We start from the raw sequence: 22,663 nt of genomic DNA, 5'->3' as shown, positions 1-22,663 counted from the left end.
TTTGACCGCTTTTGGTATGATCTTTGTGCGGTGGAATGGGGAGGTGAAGGAACGGTGAGATATGTGTGCTAATGTTGTTGCGTCCGATAGTCTGGGAATGCCTCCATATCCAAGCTGCGAAATGGGGACGCGGTGGTCTCTTGACTGCTGCTAGCGAGATTCTGAGCCCGATTTGCTCAGGTGCGAATGTAATTAGCAATGTTGGGTCGCATATTCCTCTCATTGGTAGTGCTGTAAGTGAAGAATCCCTTTGATTGTGATGAGTGGAACTATGCTAAAGAGTACGTTATCTTTCAGTTCAGGAGAGTTTAAACACTTGTCAGAGAATGGGAATGCTTTGGTTCTCTCAGGCGCTGTGCTTGTGGTGGATTTGGAGGAAGTGGATGGCTCGGGAATGGAAAGGGGATTCGTATACAGCCTTGTTATAGGTTTTTGTCTGTCTTGCCTTGGACAGTTTTCCCTATATCTCTATGCGAATGCAGAGGTTGATTATTTACCTGCTGATCGTCATGACTTTCGTGACCCTGTGACTGGGACTAGCCATATGCGATACTATTGCTGGCAGCTCGATGAAGCCTTGGAGCATATAGTACTTCATAAAGAGCGCAGCGGACATCAGAAGCTCATGTTGAGAAGAATCTGTACGCTTGAAACATTTTATTTGTTGACGATTTCCGTGCTTGTAAATGGCAATGAACAAGGAGAGTATCCAAAATTTCGCCTCATCGTGAGGAGCTGGCCATGAGGCATTCTTGCTTCGCAAACGGACTAGAGACTTGTTAATGACAGTATCTGGAGAACCCTTTCCTTTCGATGATCAGACCAGAATCGCTTGATCCTCGGTTTGATAGGAGCTGGAAGTTGACCATGATCTGTCTCCGCCGTATAAAATTTGCAAGAATCACGAAACTTGCGAGAGAGGACACGAAGTAATACTTTTAAAGGCACATTCTTTGCTGCAAAGAAAAACATAGCATAGCCAAGGGGCCGAGTGATATGCTTTGTAAACAAAAAAAGGTTTCCAGCCACTCCTTGGTGGAAAGAGGAAGGTGGATCTTACAGCCGTGAAAGAAACTTGGAAGCTGCCGCATAAGGTACAAAGCTGCGGCTTTGTGGAGATCCAACCGGATGTCCGGACCCCAAGTCAGGGTCAGAATGAGAAGTCATCATAATGAGAAGATGAGTCAAGTATATCTTCAAAACAGTATCTCCTTTGTCTACCTTATTTATCCCTGTTTATCCTAAAAGGAATATCTCTCGCTCGCCTCGCTGGTAAATCCGGCGAACACCGACACGTGCCGATTCCGCTGATGCGAGAGGTCAAGGTCCACAGTTGTGGTGGTGGATGGTGGTGGCCTTACCTGATGTTCCGCTGCATCCAGGCAAATCAGGCCCCGACTCTTCCCGAGCCCAGGCCGTGCAGCCGCTAGAGGCCCTTTAGCCCAGCCCCCAGCCCAAAAATTTCGAGATCAAGACAATTTGCCCATAGAGCTTCCTCCAACCTTCATTCCATCTCCATCCCATCTATCAATTCAATTGAACATCCTCCTCCCAAGAAGACATCGCATCTTCACATCTCCGCTCACTTCGTCTTCCTAATACAAGCTCTCGCTCCTCCATACACATACATATAATAAAATGGCCTCGCCCGCAACATCCACTGGCTCGACAAAGGTCGATGCCGTTGTCCAGAACATCGCAGCCAACACCCCCGAGAAGTTGAGCGGTCTTCAACTCTACTCCAGATTCGCCTTGGCTGGTGCAGTCTGCTGTTCAGTTACCCACGGTGGTCTCACACCCGTCGATGTGTAAGTTCACATGTACTTGTACTGTGTGCGCTGTTGGCGCAATTTAGAAACTTCACTGACGTATTTTTCATGTAGCGTCAAGACAAGAATTCAACTCGACCCTGCCACATACAACAAGGGTTTGATCGGAGGATTCAGACAGGTTATTGCGAAGGAGGGTGCCGGTGCTCTGTTGACTGGTTTCGGTCCAACTGCTGCCGGTTACTTCCTCCAGGGCGCATTCAAGTTTGGAGGATATGAGCTTTTCAAGCAACAATCCATCAACTTGCTCGGATACGAGACTGCCTCCAACAACCGCACAGCCGTCTACCTCGCCTCCGCAGGTCTTGCCGAGTTCTTCGCTGATATCGCCCTTTGCCCTCTCGAGGCTACCCGTATCCGTCTCGTTTCTGAGCCAACATACGCCAATGGTCTCATTGGAGGCTTCAGTAAGATGCTGAAGAACGAGGGTATCGGTGCCTTCTATGCCGGTTTCGGTCCTATCTTGCTCAAGCAGTAAGTTGCGCATATATTTTCCCCGAAGGTGGGATGCTAATAAATTTCCAGGGTCCCATACACCATGACCAAGTTCGTCGTCTACGAGAAGGTCGCCGAGGCCATCTACGGATACGTTGACAAGAGCAAAGCTTCCGACGGAATGCAGACCACCATTAACTTGGGCTCTGGTCTCGTTGCCGGTATGGCCGCAGCCGTTGTCTCGCAACCAGCCGACACCATGTTGAGCAAGATCAACAAGACCAAGGGTCTTCCTGGCCAGGGCATTACCAGCCGTCTGATCACAATCGCCAAGGAGCTTGGTCTTAAGGGTTCATTCACTGGTCTCCCTGCTCGTCTGTTCATGGTTGGAACTCTTACCGTAAGCTATCCTTCAAATACATTTTCCACGATTTCTTGCTAACTTGAAATGTTCAGGCCGGTCAATTCGCTATCTACGGTGACGTCAAGAAGGCTCTTGGAGCAACTGGAGGTGTTGAGATCGCAAAGAACTAGAAGTCTGTAATACAGGATAGAATAGGGGTAGAGAGATGCAAGACAGGCCAGGGACGACTTCGCGGACTGCTTTGGACATGGATAGAGGCATACTTCGTTTGGTTCTGGACTGGACCGGATCGCACATGCATTGTTTTGGGCTGGCCATTCGTCTTCTCTTCAGTTCGTTTTTTTCACAAGCATAGATAGATGTTCTTGCTGTTGTAGAGGAAGAAGGGTTGAGCGAGCTTGATTGTGGGTTTTTGAGTTATTGCCTTCTGCATCTTTTTGTTCCTCCCCTCTGGTTTCTGGGATGGGAGATTTGAAAAGATTGGCAGGCCGGCATATCAGGCGTCTCTGTATTATAGGTTCTGCTCTTTTCTCTTTTTCTTCTGCTGCAACGAATAGACGACATTGGGATAGTGTTTGCCTCCGGCTTGGTTTTGATACGTGCATGTATATGTGTATCTTGGATCCGAATCATACATCTCCACTACTTACAATACACTAATCTCGAAATCCACGATTGACTTGGACGACTGCAGAAGAAGCCGTGAAGCATACTTACTGACCATCAACTGATGCAAGACCCGTTAAGCTGAAAGGCGGTAATGCATCCACCTATCACAGCAGGTCACATTCCTTACCTAGGCCTGCACGAGCTGCACTGTGCATAAAACCCGATTACTGTAATCAGGAAGCCAAGGGAGGGCGACTGCCGATTAATGTCATTACACAGCACTCGCTTTTTGAAATAAGGTGCCTAGGTAAGAGGACAGCATAAATACGTAAGAAAACATGGTGATTCAAAGTAGTGAGTGAGGGTGCTCTCTTGCTGCTCTCTTGCAGACAGGCTGTGAAACGAGTTAACCATGCGGGTGTGTTGTGCTTGTGTGGGGAAAAGAAGGGATCTGATTCGGAAGCTGGGTCTTGGATTTGAAAGATTGAAGGTCGAATTGAGTTGACTTCCAGCTTATTCTTGAGTGTGGCCATGCATGCTGTTCAGACGCATATGCATATATATTCCTTTACGTGGAGAATCTTCCTTTTCCAGAATCCCCTCATTACTTACATCGCCCTTCCTCTCAGAAACGCAGTCCCAATGACGCACCATCGACCTCACAACAGAACCCCTGAAATCATACCTCCCTTTCTCTCACCCCTTCTCTGGTGAAAGTAAAGTAAGAATTCACATCCATGCGGAACCTACGGGAGGTATCCCAGATGCTTTCCTCATTACCCAATAGGAAGACATGGATGTCTCGAGATAACTGGATTACGGCCTGAAATCAAGCTTTCCTGCCAAGATCCTGGGACAGCGGAGCAGAGCAATCCACCGCGTCACTCGTCCCGTCCCACGTCCAAAGCTCAGCTCAGTGCTCACTCACCCTAAAGTTCACCCCACCATGCAATGCACCACAGCTGTGTCGAAGCTCGAACGCAGCCAATGCCACCGACACGGGGTGAATGCGAGACCAACTAAGTAAGTACAGGTAAGGTAGGTAGGTAGGTACCAGTAATGGCCTTAGCTTGAAGCTGAGGTATTTAAGAGAGGGGTACTTCCCCTGATTGACGTCTCCTTCTTTTTCCTGTCGTGATTTTGTTCTTTGAGAAGTCAGTCAATACCAACGCGATACTGTACATCATCCGAGGATTGCAGCAACAAAGCAACATACAGTGACCCCTCACTTCCTGCCAGCTCACCCCGCCATTCCAATCCCCCCTTCAAAACACCTCCAACTCAACACCACACTGCTCTCTCCCCCCTCCATTCCAACTCCACAAACCTCCCAAATCCCTCCAACACTGAATTAAACCGCAACGATGGTCCATCTAGCTTCCATTCCCCACGACGGGAAGCTCACCCAACCCCTCGTCGCCGGCCTCGAGAAACTCACCATTGCCAACAACCCCGACGAAGATAAGTATACGACCACGGTCTATGGCAGTCGGTTTGCGGCTGAGGATCTGCCGAAGCATGAGATGCCTGAGCATGAGATGCCAAAAGAGGTTGCGTATCGTATGATTAAGGATGATTTGAGTCTGGATGGGAATCCGATGTTGAAGTAGGTTGCCCTGCACACATAGGAGGAGTTAGCATGGTTCCTAGGAATGGTGCAGAGGAGAGAGGAGGGTTTGACTTAGAGGACATGTGCTAATTGCTGGTTTTTAGCTTGGCTTCATTCGTAACTACTTTCATGGTATGTATTTTCCCATAATAAACATAGAAACAGGGAAATATGGAGAGCAAGAGCATATTAGCTGACTAGGATATTTACAGGAAAAAGAAGTCGAAGACCTAATGACCGAATCCTTCTCCAAAAACTTCATCGACTACGAAGAATACCCCCAATCAGCCGACATCCAAAACCGCTGCGTCTCCATGATCGGCCGCCTCTTCAACGCCCCCACCTCCTCCGAAGACGACGCCCCCGTCGGAACCTCCACAGTCGGCTCCTCAGAAGCCATCATGCTCGGCGTCCTCGCCATGAAGAAGCGCTGGCAGAACGCCCGAAAGGCAGCCGGCAAGCCGTGGGACAAGCCGAATATCGTGATGAGCTCTGCTGTGCAGGTGTGTTGGGAGAAGGCAGCGAGGTATTTCGAGGTCGAGGAGAAATACGTGTATTGTACGCAGGATCGGTATGTGATTGATCCGGAGGAGACGGTAAATTTGGTGGATGAGAATACGATTGGTATTTGTGTTATTTTGGGGACGACGTATACTGGGGAGTACGAGGATGCGAAGGCTGTGAATGATTTACTCATTAAGAGAGGCATTGATACGGTTATCCATATTGATGCCGCTAGTGGGGGGTTCGTAGCACCATTTGTGGTGCCTGAGTTGGAGTGGGATTTCCGACTGGAGAAGGTGGTTTCGATCAACACTTCTGGTCACAAGTACGTTCCTCTTTCTCTCATTCCGTTATATCAAACTAACATCACCAGATACGGCCTCGTCTACCCCGGTGTAGGTTGGGTAGTCTGGCGGTCCCCAGAATACCTCCCCAAGGAGCTCGTTTTCAATATCAATTATCTCGGCGCAGACCAAGCCTCCTTCACTCTCAACTTCTCCAAAGGCGCCTCCCAAGTAATCGGACAATACTACCAATTGATCCGCCTCGGAAAGCACGGCTACAGAAGCATCATGTCCAACCTCACCCGCACAGCAGACTACCTCTCCGACTCCCTCTCCCAACTCGGCTTCATCATCATGTCCCAAAAGAACGGCGCCGGCCTCCCCCTCGTGGCATTCCGCCTCAACCCCAAGAACGGCCACCACTACGACGAGTTCGCACTCGCGCATCAGCTCCGCGGCCGATCCTGGGTCGTCCCAGCCTATACCATGGCGCCCAACACCAAGGCCTTGAAGATGCTGCGTGTGGTGGTGAGAGAGGATTTCAGTAAGAGTCGATGCGATCAGCTGCTTTGCGATATTAAGCTTTGTATGAGCGTCTTGGACTCCATGGATAAGGAGGAGATCAAGAGGAGCCAGAAGTATATCCTCGAGCATCAGAGTCATTCTGGGAAGAGCAGTCATAATCATTCGGCGTATAGGAAGGAGAAGCATAGTTTGCAGGGCAAGTCGGGGAAGACGCATGCGATTTGTTGAAGCGGTTTATTCAATCTTTCTTTATCCTGAGAGAGCGAAATAGCGCAGGTATGGCAGTCTGGGGGGGTTGAGAAGGTAGGGATCTAAAAAAAAAGCGCTCGTCCTTTTGTTTGTTTTGCTCTTCGGAATGGGAGAGAGGAGCTGTAATTACAAATGCAGGCAGGTTGGAGGGGTTCTAAACGATGCGAACGACTATACATGACAGCCAGAAAGACAGACAACAGACAGCAGACAACAGATAGCAGTGCATTTCTGCTTTTTGCAAAGACTTCAAAAATAACAAAAATGATTATATCCTTTCTTCTTCCCCCTCCACTACCTATTCATCCTGCTTGCGCTGCACTCTTCCTTCGTTCTCCTTCTTCTTCTTCTTCTTCTTCTTCTTCTTCTTCCTCTCAGCACGTGACGAACCATGTCGTTCGGTACCTAGGTACTTCCAACTATTCTATAGGTATTGTGTGACTGGCTAGCTTTGTGACAAAATTAACGGATCATCTTTCCGCTTTCGGGGAAGTGAGACTATGATTATAGAAGTGGGGAGGGTGATGAGAATGGGAATGAGAATGAGAAGGAACGCTGCGTATATGCGTCGAAGTAATGGATCTCATCAAGCCCGAAGGAAGTATTCATTATCACCCACCCACCCACCACGCGCTCTCAAAATCTCTTCCTTTCATTCATCCATTCATACTTATTTCCGACTTCTCTCCCCCCGTTTCCTCCCGAGTCGTGGTCCCTCAAGGAACAAACCGCAACGCCTTTTTTTTTTTTTTTTTTTTTTTTGAGAGAGAGTCGTTCGTAGAATAGAATCGAATACGAAGCGTGCGCTAACTGAATCCAAGCAGGCTTTAATTCTCAAGCTTACGATCAAATATATAATATTAGGGGGGGAGGGGGAGATATGAAAGAATTGACAGGAAAGGGCTAGGTCTATTCCCTCTGTATCTGTATTTGAATCGGGATAATTGATTTTATCTTATTTGTAGTACATAATTGGTGGTTGATGATGTGGAGGTGTTGAGTTGAAAAGATGCCTTTTTTTATTATTTATATACTTGATTTATTGGAGAGAAGGGTGGAGTAGGGAGCTGCGAGTTGGGAGATTTTTCTCGCGCGGCGCTATGGAGGTAGCTATGATTTTGCGAGTGATACTAAAACGCCGTGTTGACACTTTGCGGATTTACTCCCGTCACTTGGAGCTGAAGTTTGGGAGGTGAGGAATGAGAAATGAGAAATAAGCGGCGTATGGCATGCCCTGTGATATTTTTCCACGCCCCAATAAGACTAGGACCATGGTAGAGAATTTATAACCAATCGCAAGTCCTTGATTCAAATCTGATATACACTCCAGCTCCACACTCCAAGATCTCAAGCTCCCGCAGAATTGGGGATCAGCGCTTCAACAAGCCAAGCCCGCGCTTTTTTGCGGGTGCGTTCTTTGTTTACTTCCTCCTCGCTTAACTTAATCCTTTCCTTTCCCGTACGTACCGCCAAGCCAACATGGAACGGAACGCACACGAGGTGCGAAATACGGATGTGGATATATCAGTGGCGCCTTGTTGAGAGGACGGTAATCTCGCTGTCAATATAATTTTGATTTCCAAATTCCATTGTTAAAAAGCTGGGATGGGAGCATTGCATGGAGTTTATGGGTGGGCTTTTCAATGGGCTGGGCGGGCCAGTGTCGAGCTTGGAGTGAACACTGCTACGTTGTCCGTGCCGCCGCTTTGGAGAGAGATAGGGCGAAGCGCTGCGCAATTGACTGGAAGATGGAAATGGAAATGTAGACAGATCACTTTGAAGATGACCTCGAGTACTCGTTTGTAAGTGTTGGAGAGGAAGGTTTAGGGGAGACGCGTTCGGAAATATGTGACTCGGGCTTTGCGTGGAAAGTTTGATTTGGACAGGTGTGTAAGATTGCTGTGGAACTGTTTGCGATTCAATCGAAGGATTCGGAATTGATAGGATGGTGAATATATCATGTAGAGAATTTGTGATTTTGAGGAGAGGGGAATTGAAGCCATTGAGTTCCCCCGGCGGTGACGTTCCGGTGCCATTTACTCGTCTGTTGTCATTTCGACACACTCTTTTGCTTCAACGATCAGATGGTCTTCTGTTGAATTTGGGAATAAGCCACAGTGGATGGACGTATTCCTTTCAAGTCATACTTGTGGTTTCGCACCTTGCGTTGGGAGGCAAAGCAATTGTCAAATAAATGATAAACACAGCCGAGTTTCCATCACTTACAATCAAGCGTTGACAAAGTAGCCCGGGGAGAGAATCAAAAAAACTTCGCACAGCAGTGAGGAAGTAGTTAGAAGAGGCTGGGAGCCTTCGGAGAATTGCATGTAACCTGCCCACCTAGAACATGGAGGGTGCCAATTCACGGACTCAAGTCTTGCTCGCTCGGACATCGCTTATACTTCAAGTCGACTGTAGCCTTTTCTTGATCTTGCATATTCGTGCATTTTCGTGCAAATTCATAGTCGCTCAGGCAATTAGGCCATAGCATTGCTGCTGTGTAACCACACATGTTGACAGCCTTACCTACACTACTCTGTGCAACAAGGTGGCTGTGCTTGGCGAGCTCAAATCCCCTCCATTTGAGCTGTCGAGGTGGCACCCGTAGAGTTCTACCACGATCTAGAAATCACTCTAACACTCTATAGGTAGCTTTTGGAACTTGCCGCTCTGTGTCTGATGTCTCAGTCGAGAAAGCTCGGTGAGGTGCTCACCGAGAAGTCAACAGCCTCAGAGTTGCTTGAGCCGCGCAACTTCGCCTTCGGGCAATGCCTCTTGGCTTGACGCCACATCTGTCTGTTTCAGTTCTCACCCTATCGGAAGGGCACTATTATTAACTTCAGCCTTAGAAAAAGCAGTGTGATGTCGGAGAGAATTGCCAAGATGGCTGCAGGAGACTGACTCTGGGAAATTGAAGGCAAAAACTTGCACAAGGCTGTCGGTTGCTCGTGAGGTTTAAAAGCCAATATCCCCGACCGGCATAAGTAATTGTTTAAGTTCCAATCTAAATGCTTCAGCTCTTATATTACTGGTATTCAATGTACTGCTTGTTCACAAGGCTAGTTTGAGTCATGAAATCGGAAATAAGGCCTGAAGTTCGCCCTTCACAGGACCCCAGCGCGATACCTCTTCGAAAGCTGAGAACCCCTTCACCACAGCCTTCCCAGCAAACTGGTATCACTACATCAATCTCAGACAATCATGTGGAGCCTCCATCGCAGCAGCAAAGTGTGATCCTTGCCGTTGCTATTGAAGTTGAAAAGCCCGAGGCTAGAATCGAACCTGGTATTGCTCAATACTGTCATTTCCTAATCCTCGCTAATGATTCTTGTAGAAAATACTACCAATGTTATCTCCAGGCTCGTGCCTCTCACAGAAGAGGAAGCCCACCATCTAGGCTTACCACCACTAGAATTCAAACCGTTCATGCTGCGACCATGGTTTTTGTACTCCAGCCTTGCTTTCAACCTTCTTATCTTGGGCCTCATGATAACCCTAATCTTCAAACCGAGGTTTAAAGTTCTCAACCAATGGGGATATTTCTTCGTTCAGATATTTCCAGCTGTGATTGGCACGATAACTTCATCATTCCTGCGAGGTATCACCCTGACTTTGAGCCGATTGACCCCATTCATCCTGTGTGCCGCACCGTCTGGATCAACAGCTGGAGTATCTATCTTGAGAGAATACTTTCCAGACCCAAGTCTCAGGGACGTTGTTAAAACAAAGAACTTCACTCTGGGATTTGCATGGACTTTGTTCATTTTAGGGAACGTGATCCTTGGATTCAAAGCCAGTTTACTCAACACGAACGTCGCTGATGGTTACCGAGAGGCAATCGTTGCTACATGGGCATTATACCCTCTTATTGCTATCTATTCATTCGTTGCTGTATTCATGTTGGTGGTGATCTTCCGCATGAAAGCTGCAGGCTCAACTGGACTTCGCTGGGACCCTGTCTCGCTTGCTGATCACTTGATATTATTCCGACATTCCAACTTCTTGCGACATTTCGAAGGAACAGATATGGCTACTAGAGGGTCGATGTTCGAAGTCCTCAAAGATCTTCCTCTAAAACTTGGATACTGGAAGAGAATCGAAGGCAACACCACCAGCTATTGGCACGGATTCGGACTGCTCGAGAATGGCATCAGTGCACTTGAAGGCCAAGCTCAACCAAACCCTATCATAAAATGTGAGTTAGATGCGGAGCTCAGATATTCAACGACGATGCTAATTGCTTCCAGTGTCTCAGGAGTCGGTACAAAAGCTTCGATATCGCTCGACATATACCAACATGGAACGAGTTCCAATGTACATCTGGACAACGATCGCGTCCATTCTGTGCGGACTCTTCATCGCTGGGCTATGTACAAACATGGTGAAGGGATATAACATACCATTTTCTGCAAATTTGGCAGCGTTTCTGTTTCAATTCTCGCTCACATTTGTCGTCACGCTATTTACTTGGTTCTGGGAGGATTTGGATCTCTTCACCCGATCCACGCAACCATTCATGTACAGTGATTCACCTCAACCGGCGTCCGAGAATCTATTACTGGATTACAATTGCGCGCTACCATATATTGTCACATATACAGCATTAACGAACAATCATTGGAAAGTAGCAAGAATTTCAGCACTTGCCCCACTTCAGCGTCTACTCCCAATTCTTGTCGGCGGTAGCATCTCAGTTGTCGACAACGGAGATTACACATGTACCTGCACAGCATCTCTCCCTATCTTCATTGTCATCATAGTCTGGCTTTTCGCCTATATCATCCTCATCCCGTACGAGACCCTGGAGGCAGGATACAGACGCCATTTACCCCGCAATTACTGCTCTATCGCTGACATCCTCTCTTGGACCTATGCGAGCAAGCTTCTCAATCAAAGTGAACTATTCGATATTGATCTACTTGATGAGGAGAAGCGGGGACAATGGCATTTCCACGCAAAGCTTCAACTAGCTTGTAAGAAGTATATGTTTGGACTGTACAAATCGACTACGCGGAAGGACACATTCTGCATGGGCATCGATGATTCAACGGGTACCAAATCATTATCACCGCCTGAAGTGAAAGAGATGTCGCTATTGTCTGGGATAAGAAGGCGGAATGTGAAGGATCCCGGAGCAGAAGAAGGAGTGGATCGGCAAGGCGAATTTGATGTTGCGATAGATCCCAAGTTTACATGTATTCTAAATGTTAAGGCGGAAAGTAATATTGTGGGCATGAATGCTGTGCCGGAAGTCCAGCAGGATGGACAAGAGGAGGAAGCTTGATGCTATAGGAGCGCGTTACCAGTGATAAGCTGATTTGACTCTCTGATAAACAAGATGTTCTCGCTTCGTTTGAGAAAGATTATAGTGGAGCAAAGCAAATGTTCATCAAGTGAAGGCGGGAGAGTTGGGTCAAACTTGGCCTATACCCCCGTGCAATGTGGCAATTGGTGGTGGTTAGCTCATGTCCGAACACTAGAGGTTGTAGGATCTGAAACAGACAGCCACCACACGAAAGGATTCTACCCTCGCCAAAGATTTCCATCCTGACACCCCAGAGACTCAACTCTTGTATGTTAAGTTGTGTGATATGACAGAGTTCCCAAAGATGATTTTGCGGTTGATTTCCCTTGACATTCGAGATGATCGTGGACAGGCATAAAAACTTTTGATGAGATGTAGCATGCAAGAGTAGCAGACTTAGTCTTTGGAAGATATCAGTATTGGAGCTGACAGATACTAGAATCAGAATAGAAAAAAGAAATCGTAAGAGAACACCATGCAAAGCCCCTTCATGACAGGACCCAAATATTGGAGAAGTGGTTGGAGCCGAACACAGAAATCGCGACGTCGGTCACGGATTTGAAGCTTTAATAGGTCCGAATCGCTGCGTTGAATTTGACACTATCCAGTTACGGCCAAACAGAACTACATACTTTATGTCAGCAAGATTACCATAGCACCTTGTAGTGTTACGTACAATTGTCTGCCCCGATACGGATCATCACTCCCAAGGCGGCGCTTCAGACCATAGACATATCTTACTCCTTATTAAACGCTCCTTGATTGCGCGTAATTGACGCCAATTCTGCTCGGATTCCCAGTCCTCAAGATGATCCCAGAGGTTCACTGTAGCCATGATCTTGGCCAGAGCTGCATCGGATCTCCTCATCTTGTCTTTCACCATGTCCCTATCTCTGGGCCGGCAGTGACGTAAACTCCATATGTCTAGGTCCAGAGAATACTTTGTTCTGATTAGGTCATTGAGTTCTCTGACATCTAGTGGCGATCTTCTCTTCCCTGGTAAGAGGGTCAAAGATGCATCGTCTGGACTCGAAAGAGACTTGAATAATTCGTATGTCTTAGCAGTAGCAGAGGGGCTCCAGATCACGACTGTTTCGGAGATCGGGGGTGTCACAACCGTGTCTCTGTCTTTAGATCTCAATGACTTCAATCCTTTGAAACCCAATTTAGATTTGGTACCTCTGCTACTGTTGATTGTCGCTGAAGATGCTGATGCTTGGTCTTGTGTGACCTGTGGTCTTTGGAGAGTCGCCAAATACAGTAGCAACTGCACGGATGGCTTGCTCAAAGGCGAAAATAACGGGCTCATTTGAGACACAGGGGTTTTTGCACGATCGCCTTGTATCCCTTGAATTTTGGCCACATAAAGATTTCTGTTCTTCATGCGAAGAGATATATGTAACGAAGCAGCTGCAACCTCGAGTTCGAGCATGACTGGAATCATGTGCATAGGTGATTTTTGGCCACGGGAGGTGAACTTAGTGAACTCGTCTGGCGGTATGTTGCTCAAATCATAGTTGATAGTGTGAATGTGTGTAAGATCTATCAAAATTAATTTCAGTGCGGCAACACTCGCCACTTGAGGGAAATGCACTCACCAGACATTGAGCGAGATAGGGTTGCGGGCGGATCTTCCTCTCCGTTATAGCCATATATGGGAATTGTACCTCTACCAGAAGTCTCCCCCACAAATTGCAGAGCAAAAGGCCCCAGCTCCACTCTCCGAGGACTTTCGGGGAGGATCAAATCGTCCTTCTTCACGAACCATTCTAGCTGCGAAGTTGCGATCGTTGTATTGGTAATTGGGTCAATATTCGAGTCTGAAGGATTGTGTGAAACCTCCGAAAAAGGCACATTCACAGCTATTGCGTATCCCGTCGAGCACATTTCGGTGTGCGCCATGCTGTTTGAGAATCTTGACTTCTCGATTCCCATTATTGCGGCCCCACGTACGACAGCAGTCCATCTGAGAAGCGTTAGTAGATTTTCCTCGGGACTTTTGTAGCATATCAGAACTAACGAAGTATCAGGTAGCCGCAAAGCGATACGTCTAAGCGTGAGTGACTGGGTCAGTTCTTCTTGCAAGTACTTCGATTCTGCAAACCCGCCAACGAGAAGAAGGTTCTATACCCAAATTAGCTTCATCTTAACATTCGGATTATGAACGTTACTCGAACTCGTAGTCCCATAGTTTCGATCTGCATCAATTGCCCGGCGATCAGTTCAAACACCAAATCCACACATGGGTTAAAGAATGATTTCATATCTTCGCTATTTAAAATTAGTAGAGATCGCTAACACGGAGAACACGAGCTTACAAACTTATCGTAATCTGCCCACTGTCTACCCTACCATCAATGTGAAGATTTTCGAATGGCTCCGGCAAATCCAGATGTATGGCTCGATGGCCATGACGAAATTTTTGCTTGTATTCCTCGAAATGCCTCATCAAATATCGAATTCGCGCTCCTTCTCTTCCGTGTGACCCAATTCTTTCAAGCAAGTGGCCCCCATCCAATTGAGAATAGAGCTCAGGGCCGAGTAATCGACTCAGCCATCTCTTGAAGGCCATGTCTATGAATATCGATCCGCACCTTGCAGCTATGGAAATATCAGAAAAGACCCCGACGGGTGGAGAATATGACGCTCACCTGTCGGTAATGTTATTCTTTCCATCTCAAACATCGGCTCCAGGCTTTTCACTCTATATGCTACGACGTCCTGCAGGTGTGAAAACTGGGAATCAAACACATCGAGAAGCGCACTTACAACTGTACCGCCACCAGCATCACAGACTAAAAAGCACTCCCTTAACTAAAATCAGGGCGGACATTGTCAGACTTTGCTCATCACATTGCTGCATCGAGGTAATATTCGTGCTTACCTTCAATATATCTGTTCCGCAGGACTCTTTGAGATATCTTGCTGTATACGCGGCGGCTGCTTCAGCTTCTGAGACCAAAAGAATGTTGCTCATTCTTGGAAAATTATCCTTATTTAGACCGGCATACCTCAATGCCTGGTAATAAGAGTTCTTAGCCCGGTAACTCCAACCCTAGAAGATGTCAGCTTACCCAATTAGGCCGCAAGGACTGATAGTGACTGAACTCACAGCTGGTATCGTTGCAACAATGTCTATCGGAACGCGCAGTCTCAATTCGCCTGTGAAGCTTGGAATAGTTTGAAGCAAGTAATCCACCACCCGAGCCAAGTAATCCTGCACGATGTCTTCAGGTCCTTTTCGAGTATATGTATCACCAGCCGAGCCAGGAATATATTGATAATCGAGATCGTGTATCCCTTCCAACCTCTCCGATATCAATTCTAGCTCGGAAGCTGTATCGGTCACGTCCAGCTGGAGCTTCGTGTGTACCATTGCCAATGCTTGCAGGCTGAGATCTGCACCCCACTGCCGTTCAAGACGTTCAGTCCCTGTCGAGTACGATATTATACTTGGAATTTTTTGCTGATTCCACATCCCAGGACCCCAATCTTGAACAACATCGATCTCGTCAAGATATGCCGAAGAACCGGTTGGAGTGGCAATTGCAACTCCTAAAGCACGTCAGAAGATAGTTACGGAAAGATAATAATAGAGAACGAGAATTTCTGACCTGTGTATGTAGTCCCATAATCAATGGCAACTACCAACCGTCTTTCTTGGATGTCAAAATGGTTGCTAGCGATATCCACGTTTGAGGGAGAGTTCGTGCTGTCCGCTTCTGCGTGAAGCGAGTTTTTCCTTGCTGGCGATCGCGTACAAGATTCCAAGCTTTCCAAGATCAGTGACTTAAGCCTGACCAAGTAATGTGACTCTCCTCCCTTGAGAAGATTATAGGGTAGATCGATCTCAATTGTTGACGAAGAGTCAGGCTCAAGGCCAAGACTAGGAAGGTGTGCGAGTGTTCGAAGATTTTTCTCCATATTTTCTTTTTTCCGGACGATTTCTTTACGGTAGCTTTCAATTGAAGACATCATGGGCTTCGAAATTTGAATTTTCGAGACGTCCATGAGTAGAAGTTGTGCAAGCGTATTGTTCCAGGTGGCCCAATTGTTGGGGGACAGGGAATCTATTGCTTCTAGATTGCATACCACCTCTTCAAAGCATTGGAAAATCATTTCCCCTGAGACATGTTTAAGCAGTGGAACTAGACTTTGTAAATATGCCAGGCAGTCATAATCCGAGTTCTCGTTTCGTTGTCGTCGGTTCGCTTTCAGTAACCGAAGCAAGCACATAGCCATAGCAGTCTCGGTCGGCTTTGTATATTTCCAGATAAAGGTCAAAATCGATTTCGCCAAATCGTACTCCCCAAGCCCCAAAAAGCTGTCTGCAACTGTGATTGCAAAATTGATACCTCTCATTGACTGAGCAACGCTGCAAACATCAGTCTCCGAGTTTCCAGCTCGAGCCATTCGTCCTTCTGTCAGGTGAGCGCAGATACACGGTGCCAGGCCTTCCGCTAACACGAGCGTCTTTGCTTCATATGCCATTGAATTAGAGCAAATCATCAATTGCGTTCCAGAGACCAGACGTTCGATAGATCGCTCGCCAAAGCTCAACGTGATCTCCTCGATACAGCCTTCCAGGGTCTCTCGAGCAACATCAAAGGCGTGGTCTTGGATTGCTTGATGAGCAATTAAAACCCGGACAAAAAGCGGGAGGACGTCCCAAGACGTCTTAATGATGTCCATGACGAGTCTTGTGCCCCTCAACTCTGCATTGGCAAGGAGTTCACAAGCGGTCCAGTTTCCGGCATTGGGTGACTCCCAAAGTGAGCTAAGATCACGAGTTTGCGGCACCTCACGGTGGCACCTGGCCAAGGCCAAGTCAAGGATAGCATTAGATTCTGGATTTTGGATAGTCGATCTGAGCGATTGGAGTTTCTCAAGTTGGTTCCCTTGTTCTCCTTTATCCCAAACTGTCAAGGATAGAATATCGATCGATAATTGAAGGCTGGCAAGATTTGAAAGAGTTGATTTCCCACTATCGTCCACTAGGAGTCGGTAGATGTCTTTCAGTAGACTTTGCAGTGACGGTGGGCTGTGATCCTTAAGGAGTGTGGCAACCCGTACGATGAAAAAAGCCAGTGCCATCCAGAATGTTGGGCTATCCGAATCGTAATCTCTGCTCTCAGTCAGCTTTTTAGTGCAACAATATCTGCTGGGGTTGTTTGATGTCACTTTGATTCTAGCGATCTATATCTGACAATGTCTGAAATTTCGATGACCGCCAAAAATGGCACACATGTTGAAATGACAATGTCCCATAGCTCGGCTTCTGTTTCCTTCCAGAGAATCTCAGTGTAAGCATTCGGGAATGCCTGCACCATAGTGGCGAGTACATCGAACAGGAGTCTTTCAAGATCCAACAACAGAATCCTTTCTCGATGTTTTTGTTTCCATTCGGATGGAATACTGTACTGATCACGAAGCTGCTCAGGGGGGTCCAAGTCAACGGCCCCAGTGTGGTACAGACTTTGAATAGCTCGGCTGAATACCCCGACGTCTTGTATAGAAGACAAAAGCCATCTTGGAACTATGCTTTCACAAGGAGAGGCTTGCAAGTCCCCGCTAGACCCCCAGAACGATTTGCTTTGGACAGCCCGTGTGAAAAGAAGTCGTGGAACCACGTCGGTCTCAATGACGGAAAGAAACTGCTGCAAGTGCTCAAGAAGGTTGTCTTCTGGTGAAGGGACAGTGGCTTCCTGATGATCCATGGAGAAGGAAGCCACCTATAGTGACCGATTAGCTCCTCTATCTGTTGAGCAAGCGTTCTGGTTGAGAAAGATTTCCTGCTGAGATGTGATATCTCATCGCACAGAATGCCCCGCAGTGGGATGAGTTCAGCGTAGCTGGCAGCCTTCGCTGTAGATAGATTGATTGGTCCACTGTGCCCTCCCTAGCGCCGTGGCTGAACAACCACGCCCGATTGTAATGCTGGCTTTCAGCTCGCCCTTTCGGACGTCCAGGTTTCTGTCCCGGAGGACATTCGGTCTCACACAGAGCAGCAGAAAGTTTTGCAATTTGTCACAGCAGTTCATAATGATGCAGGCTTCCGCAACGAGGACAATCAGAGTGAAGGGGCTCCCAGTAGATCTCTCGCAGGAGGCTTTTGATAAGCTAGCAAGGGAACTGGGATCCGCGCCATCGAAGAAGAAGCGGTTCTTCCGTTCTAGAAAAGAGACAGACACAGTGGAATTTATTGCCACTTCACTCGCACCTCAATTTGGGGAGCAGATTGGCACAGTTACATTTTCTTCTGAAGTCCACAAAGAAAACGCTGTTGCTCATCGAGGTAAATGGCGGTATGATGACAACTTCAATGGCATTACAGTACTTCATTCGGGCCCTCGTCCAGATATCGAGTGAGTTCTTCAAACCCGAGAATGCTGAAAAAGGAGCTGTTCCCGAAAGCTGAATCGGCGACTGCAGTATATGTGCAGTCCATGGTCTGAATGGAAATGCTTTCGATACATGGGCAAGCGAGGCCGTGATGTGGCTTCGCGATCTGCTCCCAAAGACAAAACCGTTCGATGGCTCTCGAATATTAACCTTTGGATATAACGCCTTGCTGAAATTCTCAGATGACTTGTCCGGAATTCAAGAGTGGTCAATTGACTTGCTCAGTGGTATAAGCTCATTGAGAACTACTGAAGAGGTATGCCGAATCTAGTTGCTCACCGGAATCTACCATGTGCGAATTGAGTCTCTTGAGACTATTCTGATGTCATGATCAAATATAGGAGATTAGTCGTCCCATAATTTTCGTTTGCCATTCTCTCGGCGGTCTGGTAGTCCGACAAGCCATGATACGCTTGGATGGTTCTCCACACTTGTTTAACGGCATCAAGTCCAATCTTTGTGGGGCAGTTTTCCTCAGTACACCGCACTCAGGCTCTGGGGATGCAGACTGGAATAGATACCTGGACAGCCTTATTGAGATCACCGGAGATGTGCATGCAGATGCCACTGTCAATTCTTTACGATCGTTCAACTGCCTCTCAACCCGTGCAAATGAGGAGTTCGGAAACTTGAAAATAAACCCACCATATGAAAGCTTTTGTGAATCAAGAGAGACCAAGTCTGCTGAAGCAAGTCGTCAGGCACGTTCACTCATACGTTCCTCGCTAAGATCTTGTGTTCTGCCAACCTTCCCGTCGTACTTAGCTGACATCACTAGATTGTGACCATTGCATCGGCAACCCTAAACGGAAAGGAAGCTATGCCAATACCCGATGTGGACCATTATACCATCTGTAAATACGATTCGAAATTCCGAGAAGGGTATCAAAGAATAGTGGCAAGTCTATTAAGGATCAAAGGTCTTCTTAAGAATCCAAACATGGCAACGCTGCCGTTGCTTCAACGAACTGTGAGGGAACCCACGTCATACGTCGCTCCCTAAAATCATGAGATCCGTAACTGACTTGTTCTTTTAGCCTAATGGTGTACCACCTGTTGATGCTCGCCACTACCCATTAGCGCCTGGAAAACGATGGTATGAAGGGAGAGGTTTGTATCCGGAGCGAAGGCCAAGAGTCCTAGAGGGTCGACAGATGGAACTGCAGTTACTCAACGACTTTTTGGCTATCTGCCAAAGAAACGACTCTTCTGTAATTGCTGTGACAGGAATAGGTGGTATCGGGTATGTCTCTTATCATCCAAGTATTTGCATGGAGCTCTCCCGACTGACGCCATCCAGCAAAACCGAGATATTGTTAGAATTCGCTCGCCAGCAAATCAACAAGATGAACATTTTCTTCATCTACGCCAAAGATGAAGATTCTTTGAGAGATGCTTATCATTACGTTGCTCGCCAGCTTGGCCATCTTATGATTGTGCATGATCAAACATCCCAGTCAACCGCACTAGATATCTGGAATAACTTGAGCCAAGACGAAAAGATTGAGAGGTTTAAGCAGTGGCTGAGGCGCCCAGAAAATGCAGAGACTTTGTTCATGCTCGATGATCTCGACGGTTTAAGAAGCTACGAGCTGGTCTGGACGGCTCTTCCACACGAAGCTAAAATTATCCTATTCTCCTCAAGAAATCCGGTACTGTGCGAACAGCTAAATTGGCAGAGTCACCACCTAAGGCTACGTTCCATGGATCATGACGATGTTGTACAAATAATGGAGGGCATGTTGCAGAGAATGAGCGGGGTGGCTAGCAGGACTCTGCCTAGTCGTGAAAGACTTCAAGAAATTGCTTCAGCACTTGACGGTTACCCGATGGCATCTATGATGGCCATCCGATATATTACCAGAGTCTTAGCTCAAGAAACGCCCGATGAGCCGGAAGTACAATTTCTTCAGATTATGCAGGGGCCGGACTTCGTATCACGGAAACATTTCCTAGAATACAAGTCTGGCAACGGACCTTCTATCATGGACACCTTTCTCACTTCTAAACAGAGACTGAGAGATCCATATGGAATTTCCTGGAAGATAATGCAGTTTTCAGCCTTTTTGGAGACCAGCGATCCTAGTTTAGACTTTCGACGATTTTTCTACGCCATCAGCCGAGAATGTATACTTCAAACATCAGAATTCCCCGATCACGACGTTTTGACAGCCAATACAGTGTTGATCTCAGAAGGATTTGCCGAGATTGAAGCAGTGTCATTTGGTGAGCCAGCTATGGGATCGATACCTGCAAGGTTCCACCCTATCTGGCTGGAATGTACCTTGCAGTGCATGGGAGAAGCAAACCGCATTAGATATATGCGCCAAGTCTTGATGATCTGCCACATGATGGCATTAAATTCAGATAGCACCATGCAGCCTGAAGCGATTCAACGACATATCAACCGTTCAAGGGATATCTGCAACGCATTTAGTCTCATATTGAACCGGCTGGGCCTACCCCCAGTGGTCTTGGTGTGGCTCAGGGCTTTAGGGCGAGGGAGGTGAATCCCTACTGCCAGTCGTGCTCGACACTTCTCAATGAGAGGCCGAGTTGTACCCTGGACCTACAGCCATTGAGGCATCGTACAAAATGGTGGAGGTTCTATAGAAGCATTAATCAAATAGTGCTGGAGACTTCTTTTGCCAAGGCAATTTCTCTCAATGAAGATCGTGGTTTGAAGCCGAGGACGATAGTACGAGGGATCAGACTCCAGTGTGAGCTTCTGAAATGTTCCAATCGTTCTTCTACTCAGAAACCAAGTCATGAAATATGGTATGGGTAATCAACGCTGAAGGATTATGGTGTGCTAGGATACGGCTCCCAATATCGGACCGTTTCCACCCTTGCTCGCTTAGCCTTTAGCGACAATAACAAGGAAGTGCAGTTACCTTAATCAGTAACATTGGGTCCCCACTGACGGAGAGATGCAGTACAGAAAGCACAGATAGTCAAATCTTGATTGATCACAGTCCTGGCATATCACAGATTTCTTGAGGCGTCATTCACGAGTAAATATGAAGTGATACCCAAAAGTTTTTTTTAATGTATTTCCAACAAACGGAGGTTTCCCGAAAGCTTCTAAATTGCCCAGCTTACCCAGCAGGTACTCAAATACTGTTATAAACAGCCACATACTCGACTCTCATTGGAACCCCTGGTCTAGTCGCCTCGATCGGTGTCGTGCTTCCCTGAACATTGTTCGGGAAAGATCCACCAATCGCCAAATTCAGTAGAATGAAGTGGCCGTGGTGCACCGTAGTAGCCCAAAGCTCACTTCCCAACTGAGTCTCTGTCACAGTCTGATAAGTAGTTCCGTCGACCTCCCAGCTGAGCGTCTCAGGACTGACACTTCTATCGACCACAACGGCGAATGTGTGGAAGTTTCCCTGGCAGGGGGCGCCGCTGCCGCATGGCGATTTAGAAGAGATGCCGTTGGTTTCGTCGCATACTCCGCCGGGATTGACATCGCAGTGTAGAGTGCCAGCAACATTGTTCAACCCGTTGACGTTCTCCATGATATCAAACTCGCCAACAATAGGCCAGTTGGTGAACACTCCACGGAATTGATCGCCGAGCGTCCAGAATGCGGGCCAGTAGCCTATCGCCTCTGTGCCAGTGATGTCGGGCATGGCGACGCTGCCTTGGATGCGCATCTTGCCTCCCTCGACTGCTTGAAAGTCTGTACGTTGGGTCTCGATACGGGCTGATGTCCAGGCACCTGCTGCGTCGCGGAGGGGAGTGATAGATAGTGTGCCATTTCCGGAAAGGGCAAGGTTGTTGGGTGAGCTGGTGTATGTTTGGATTTCGCCTGTTCCGAACTGTGATTTGTTAGATATGTTCTGCCAGATGCGTGGAAAGTCTTAAAGATAGCTGGGGAAACCAATCCCGAGTAACTGAGACTCACCTGAGGAGCACCGCCTGGGTAGGAGGTACCAGTTGTGACTAGCCAATTTGCTGGATTTGGCAGACTCTTCGCAGTTCCGACAAAATCATCACTCCAAGTTATATTGAAGCCTGGAACTTGAGGGATGGCGGCGTTGATGGCAGGTGCCAGAGTGAGAAGCGTAGCGAGAAGCTTGGATGAAGGCATGTTTACGGATGAAGTAAAGGAGTGTTCAAGGAACTGTTGATAATGAAAATGACTGAAAGAGTGTTGTAAGGAGAAGGATTGGATGAAGACGAAGAGCCTGGAGAATCAAATTACTTCAGACATTGAAGGCATACTTATACAACTGAACGTCAACATCGTTTTCACCCATCCGTACGACAATCGCCGAGTATTTCGGTCTCTCGTCCCAAAATACCACCGACAACAATGCTAGGGCAGACGAACATCGTCTTGGAAACAATGGAAAAGTTAAAATGACCTTTTGCTTTCAAAGAAAGCAGTGCATTCTCACCAACGCCAATACCAAAAAATCGGATAAATGAGTACTTCTCTCAAAATACCAACTTTTCCAAACGGCCCTTCTCCACCTAGCTCATGCATTCACTTCAGACGTCGAGCCTATGACTCGCTTGAATCTCTCGCTAGAGTATTTT

The 22,663-nt window shown here is 47.3% G+C and overlaps 6 protein-coding genes across 7 annotated transcripts; 4 read left to right on the top strand and 2 right to left on the bottom strand.

The window, feature by feature from the left end:
* Positions 1-1,638: 1,638 nt before the first annotated feature.
* Positions 1,639-2,798, top strand: MIR1 (mitochondrial phosphate carrier protein; the record flags this gene model as incomplete). Its single annotated transcript, XM_058493494.1, has 4 exons — positions 1,639-1,808; positions 1,884-2,303; positions 2,355-2,664; positions 2,721-2,798. The coding sequence occupies 4 exons, from the start codon at positions 1,639-1,641 to the stop codon at positions 2,796-2,798; spliced, it is 978 nt and encodes a 325-aa protein (XP_058363694.1).
* Positions 2,799-4,048: 1,250 nt separating this feature from the next.
* On the top strand, positions 4,049-6,779 carry ONS95_000341 (uncharacterized protein). Its single transcript, XM_058493493.1, has 4 exons — positions 4,049-4,843; positions 4,951-4,978; positions 5,059-5,675; positions 5,724-6,779. Exons 1-4 carry the CDS (start codon positions 4,602-4,604, stop codon positions 6,385-6,387), a joined length of 1,551 nt encoding a protein of 516 aa, XP_058363693.1. The 5' UTR covers positions 4,049-4,601; the 3' UTR covers positions 6,388-6,779.
* Positions 6,780-9,410: 2,631 nt separating this feature from the next.
* Positions 9,411-11,752, top strand: ONS95_000340 (uncharacterized protein). The gene is made up of 3 exons (XM_058493492.1): positions 9,411-9,693; positions 9,743-10,603; positions 10,656-11,752. The coding sequence occupies exons 1-3, from the start codon at positions 9,480-9,482 to the stop codon at positions 11,690-11,692; spliced, it is 2,112 nt and encodes a 703-aa protein (XP_058363692.1). The 5' UTR covers positions 9,411-9,479; the 3' UTR covers positions 11,693-11,752.
* On the bottom strand, positions 11,747-17,524 carry ONS95_000339 (uncharacterized protein). The gene is made up of 12 exons (XM_058493491.1): positions 16,895-17,524; positions 15,328-16,838; positions 14,826-15,268; positions 14,598-14,768; positions 14,483-14,527; positions 14,365-14,434; positions 14,032-14,314; positions 13,885-13,984; positions 13,734-13,837; positions 13,312-13,679; positions 12,390-13,255; positions 11,747-12,337 (listed from the first exon to the last, which is right to left on the bottom strand). The coding sequence occupies exons 1-11, from the start codon at positions 17,428-17,430 to the stop codon at positions 12,414-12,416; spliced, it is 4,473 nt and encodes a 1,490-aa protein (XP_058363691.1). The 5' UTR covers positions 17,431-17,524; the 3' UTR covers positions 11,747-12,337; positions 12,390-12,413.
* A 162-nt stretch (positions 17,525-17,686) lies between these two features.
* Positions 17,687-22,416, top strand: ONS95_000338 (uncharacterized protein). 2 transcript variants are annotated; one of them, XM_058493490.1, is made up of 6 exons: positions 17,687-18,078; positions 18,146-18,371; positions 18,457-18,816; positions 18,894-19,085; positions 19,153-19,358; positions 19,416-22,416. In XM_058493490.1, exons 1-6 carry the CDS (start codon positions 17,756-17,758, stop codon positions 20,623-20,625), a joined length of 2,517 nt encoding a protein of 838 aa, XP_058363690.1. In that variant the 5' UTR covers positions 17,687-17,755; the 3' UTR covers positions 20,626-22,416. The 2 variants fall into 2 exon arrangements, with proteins under 2 accessions (XP_058363690.1, XP_058363689.1); XM_058493489.1 differs by having other exon boundaries at positions 17,687-18,371; positions 19,416-20,999; positions 21,061-21,129.
* Positions 21,229-22,416, bottom strand: ONS95_000337 (uncharacterized protein; the record flags this gene model as incomplete). The annotated part of the gene is made up of 2 exons (XM_058493488.1): positions 22,026-22,416; positions 21,229-21,939 (listed from the first exon to the last, which is right to left on the bottom strand). Exons 1-2 carry the CDS (start codon positions 22,209-22,211, stop codon positions 21,229-21,231), a joined length of 897 nt encoding a protein of 298 aa, XP_058363688.1. The 5' UTR covers positions 22,212-22,416.
* Positions 22,417-22,663: the final 247 nt, after the last annotated feature.

The sequence above is a fragment of the Cadophora gregata genome (assembly GCF_030347475.1).
Source record: "Cadophora gregata isolate MNR1 chromosome Unknown scaffold_1, whole genome shotgun sequence".
NCBI classification, from domain to species: Eukaryota; Fungi; Ascomycota; class Leotiomycetes; order Helotiales; family Ploettnerulaceae; genus Cadophora; species Cadophora gregata.
This window is presented reverse-complemented; position numbering and strand designations above follow the sequence as displayed.

Excerpts from the sequence above, each read along its gene's own strand:
- ONS95_000341 (XM_058493493.1), top strand. The coding sequence starts at position 4,602 with ATGGTCCATCTAGCTTCCATTCCCCACGACGGGAAGCTCACCCAACCC. Across the intron at positions 4,844-4,950 it reads GATGGGAATCCGATGTTGAA|CTTGGCTTCATTCGTAACTA; the intron begins GTAGGTTGCCCT and ends GCTGGTTTTTAG. Across the intron at positions 4,979-5,058 it reads CATTCGTAACTACTTTCATG|GAAAAAGAAGTCGAAGACCT; the intron begins GTATGTATTTTC and ends GGATATTTACAG.
- ONS95_000340 (XM_058493492.1), top strand. The coding sequence starts at position 9,480 with ATGAAATCGGAAATAAGGCCTGAAGTTCGCCCTTCACAGGACCCCAGC. Across the intron at positions 9,694-9,742 it reads CGAGGCTAGAATCGAACCTG|AAAATACTACCAATGTTATC; the intron begins GTATTGCTCAAT and ends TGATTCTTGTAG. Across the intron at positions 10,604-10,655 it reads ACCAAACCCTATCATAAAAT|TGTCTCAGGAGTCGGTACAA; the intron begins GTGAGTTAGATG and ends AATTGCTTCCAG.
- ONS95_000339 (XM_058493491.1), bottom strand. The coding sequence starts at position 17,430 with ATGGATCATCAGGAAGCCACTGTCCCTTCACCAGAAGACAACCTTCTT. Across the intron at positions 14,769-14,825 it reads TTGTTGCAACGATACCAGCT|GGTTGGAGTTACCGGGCTAA; the intron begins GTGAGTTCAGTC and ends GACATCTTCTAG. Across the intron at positions 13,680-13,733 it reads TTGCGGCTACCTGATACTTC|ATGGACTGCTGTCGTACGTG; the intron begins GTTAGTTCTGAT and ends AACGCTTCTCAG.
- ONS95_000338 (XM_058493490.1), top strand. The coding sequence starts at position 17,756 with ATGATGCAGGCTTCCGCAACGAGGACAATCAGAGTGAAGGGGCTCCCA. Across the intron at positions 18,372-18,456 it reads CATTGAGAACTACTGAAGAG|GAGATTAGTCGTCCCATAAT; the intron begins GTATGCCGAATC and ends GATCAAATATAG. Across the intron at positions 19,359-19,415 it reads ACAGGAATAGGTGGTATCGG|CAAAACCGAGATATTGTTAG; the intron begins GTATGTCTCTTA and ends GACGCCATCCAG.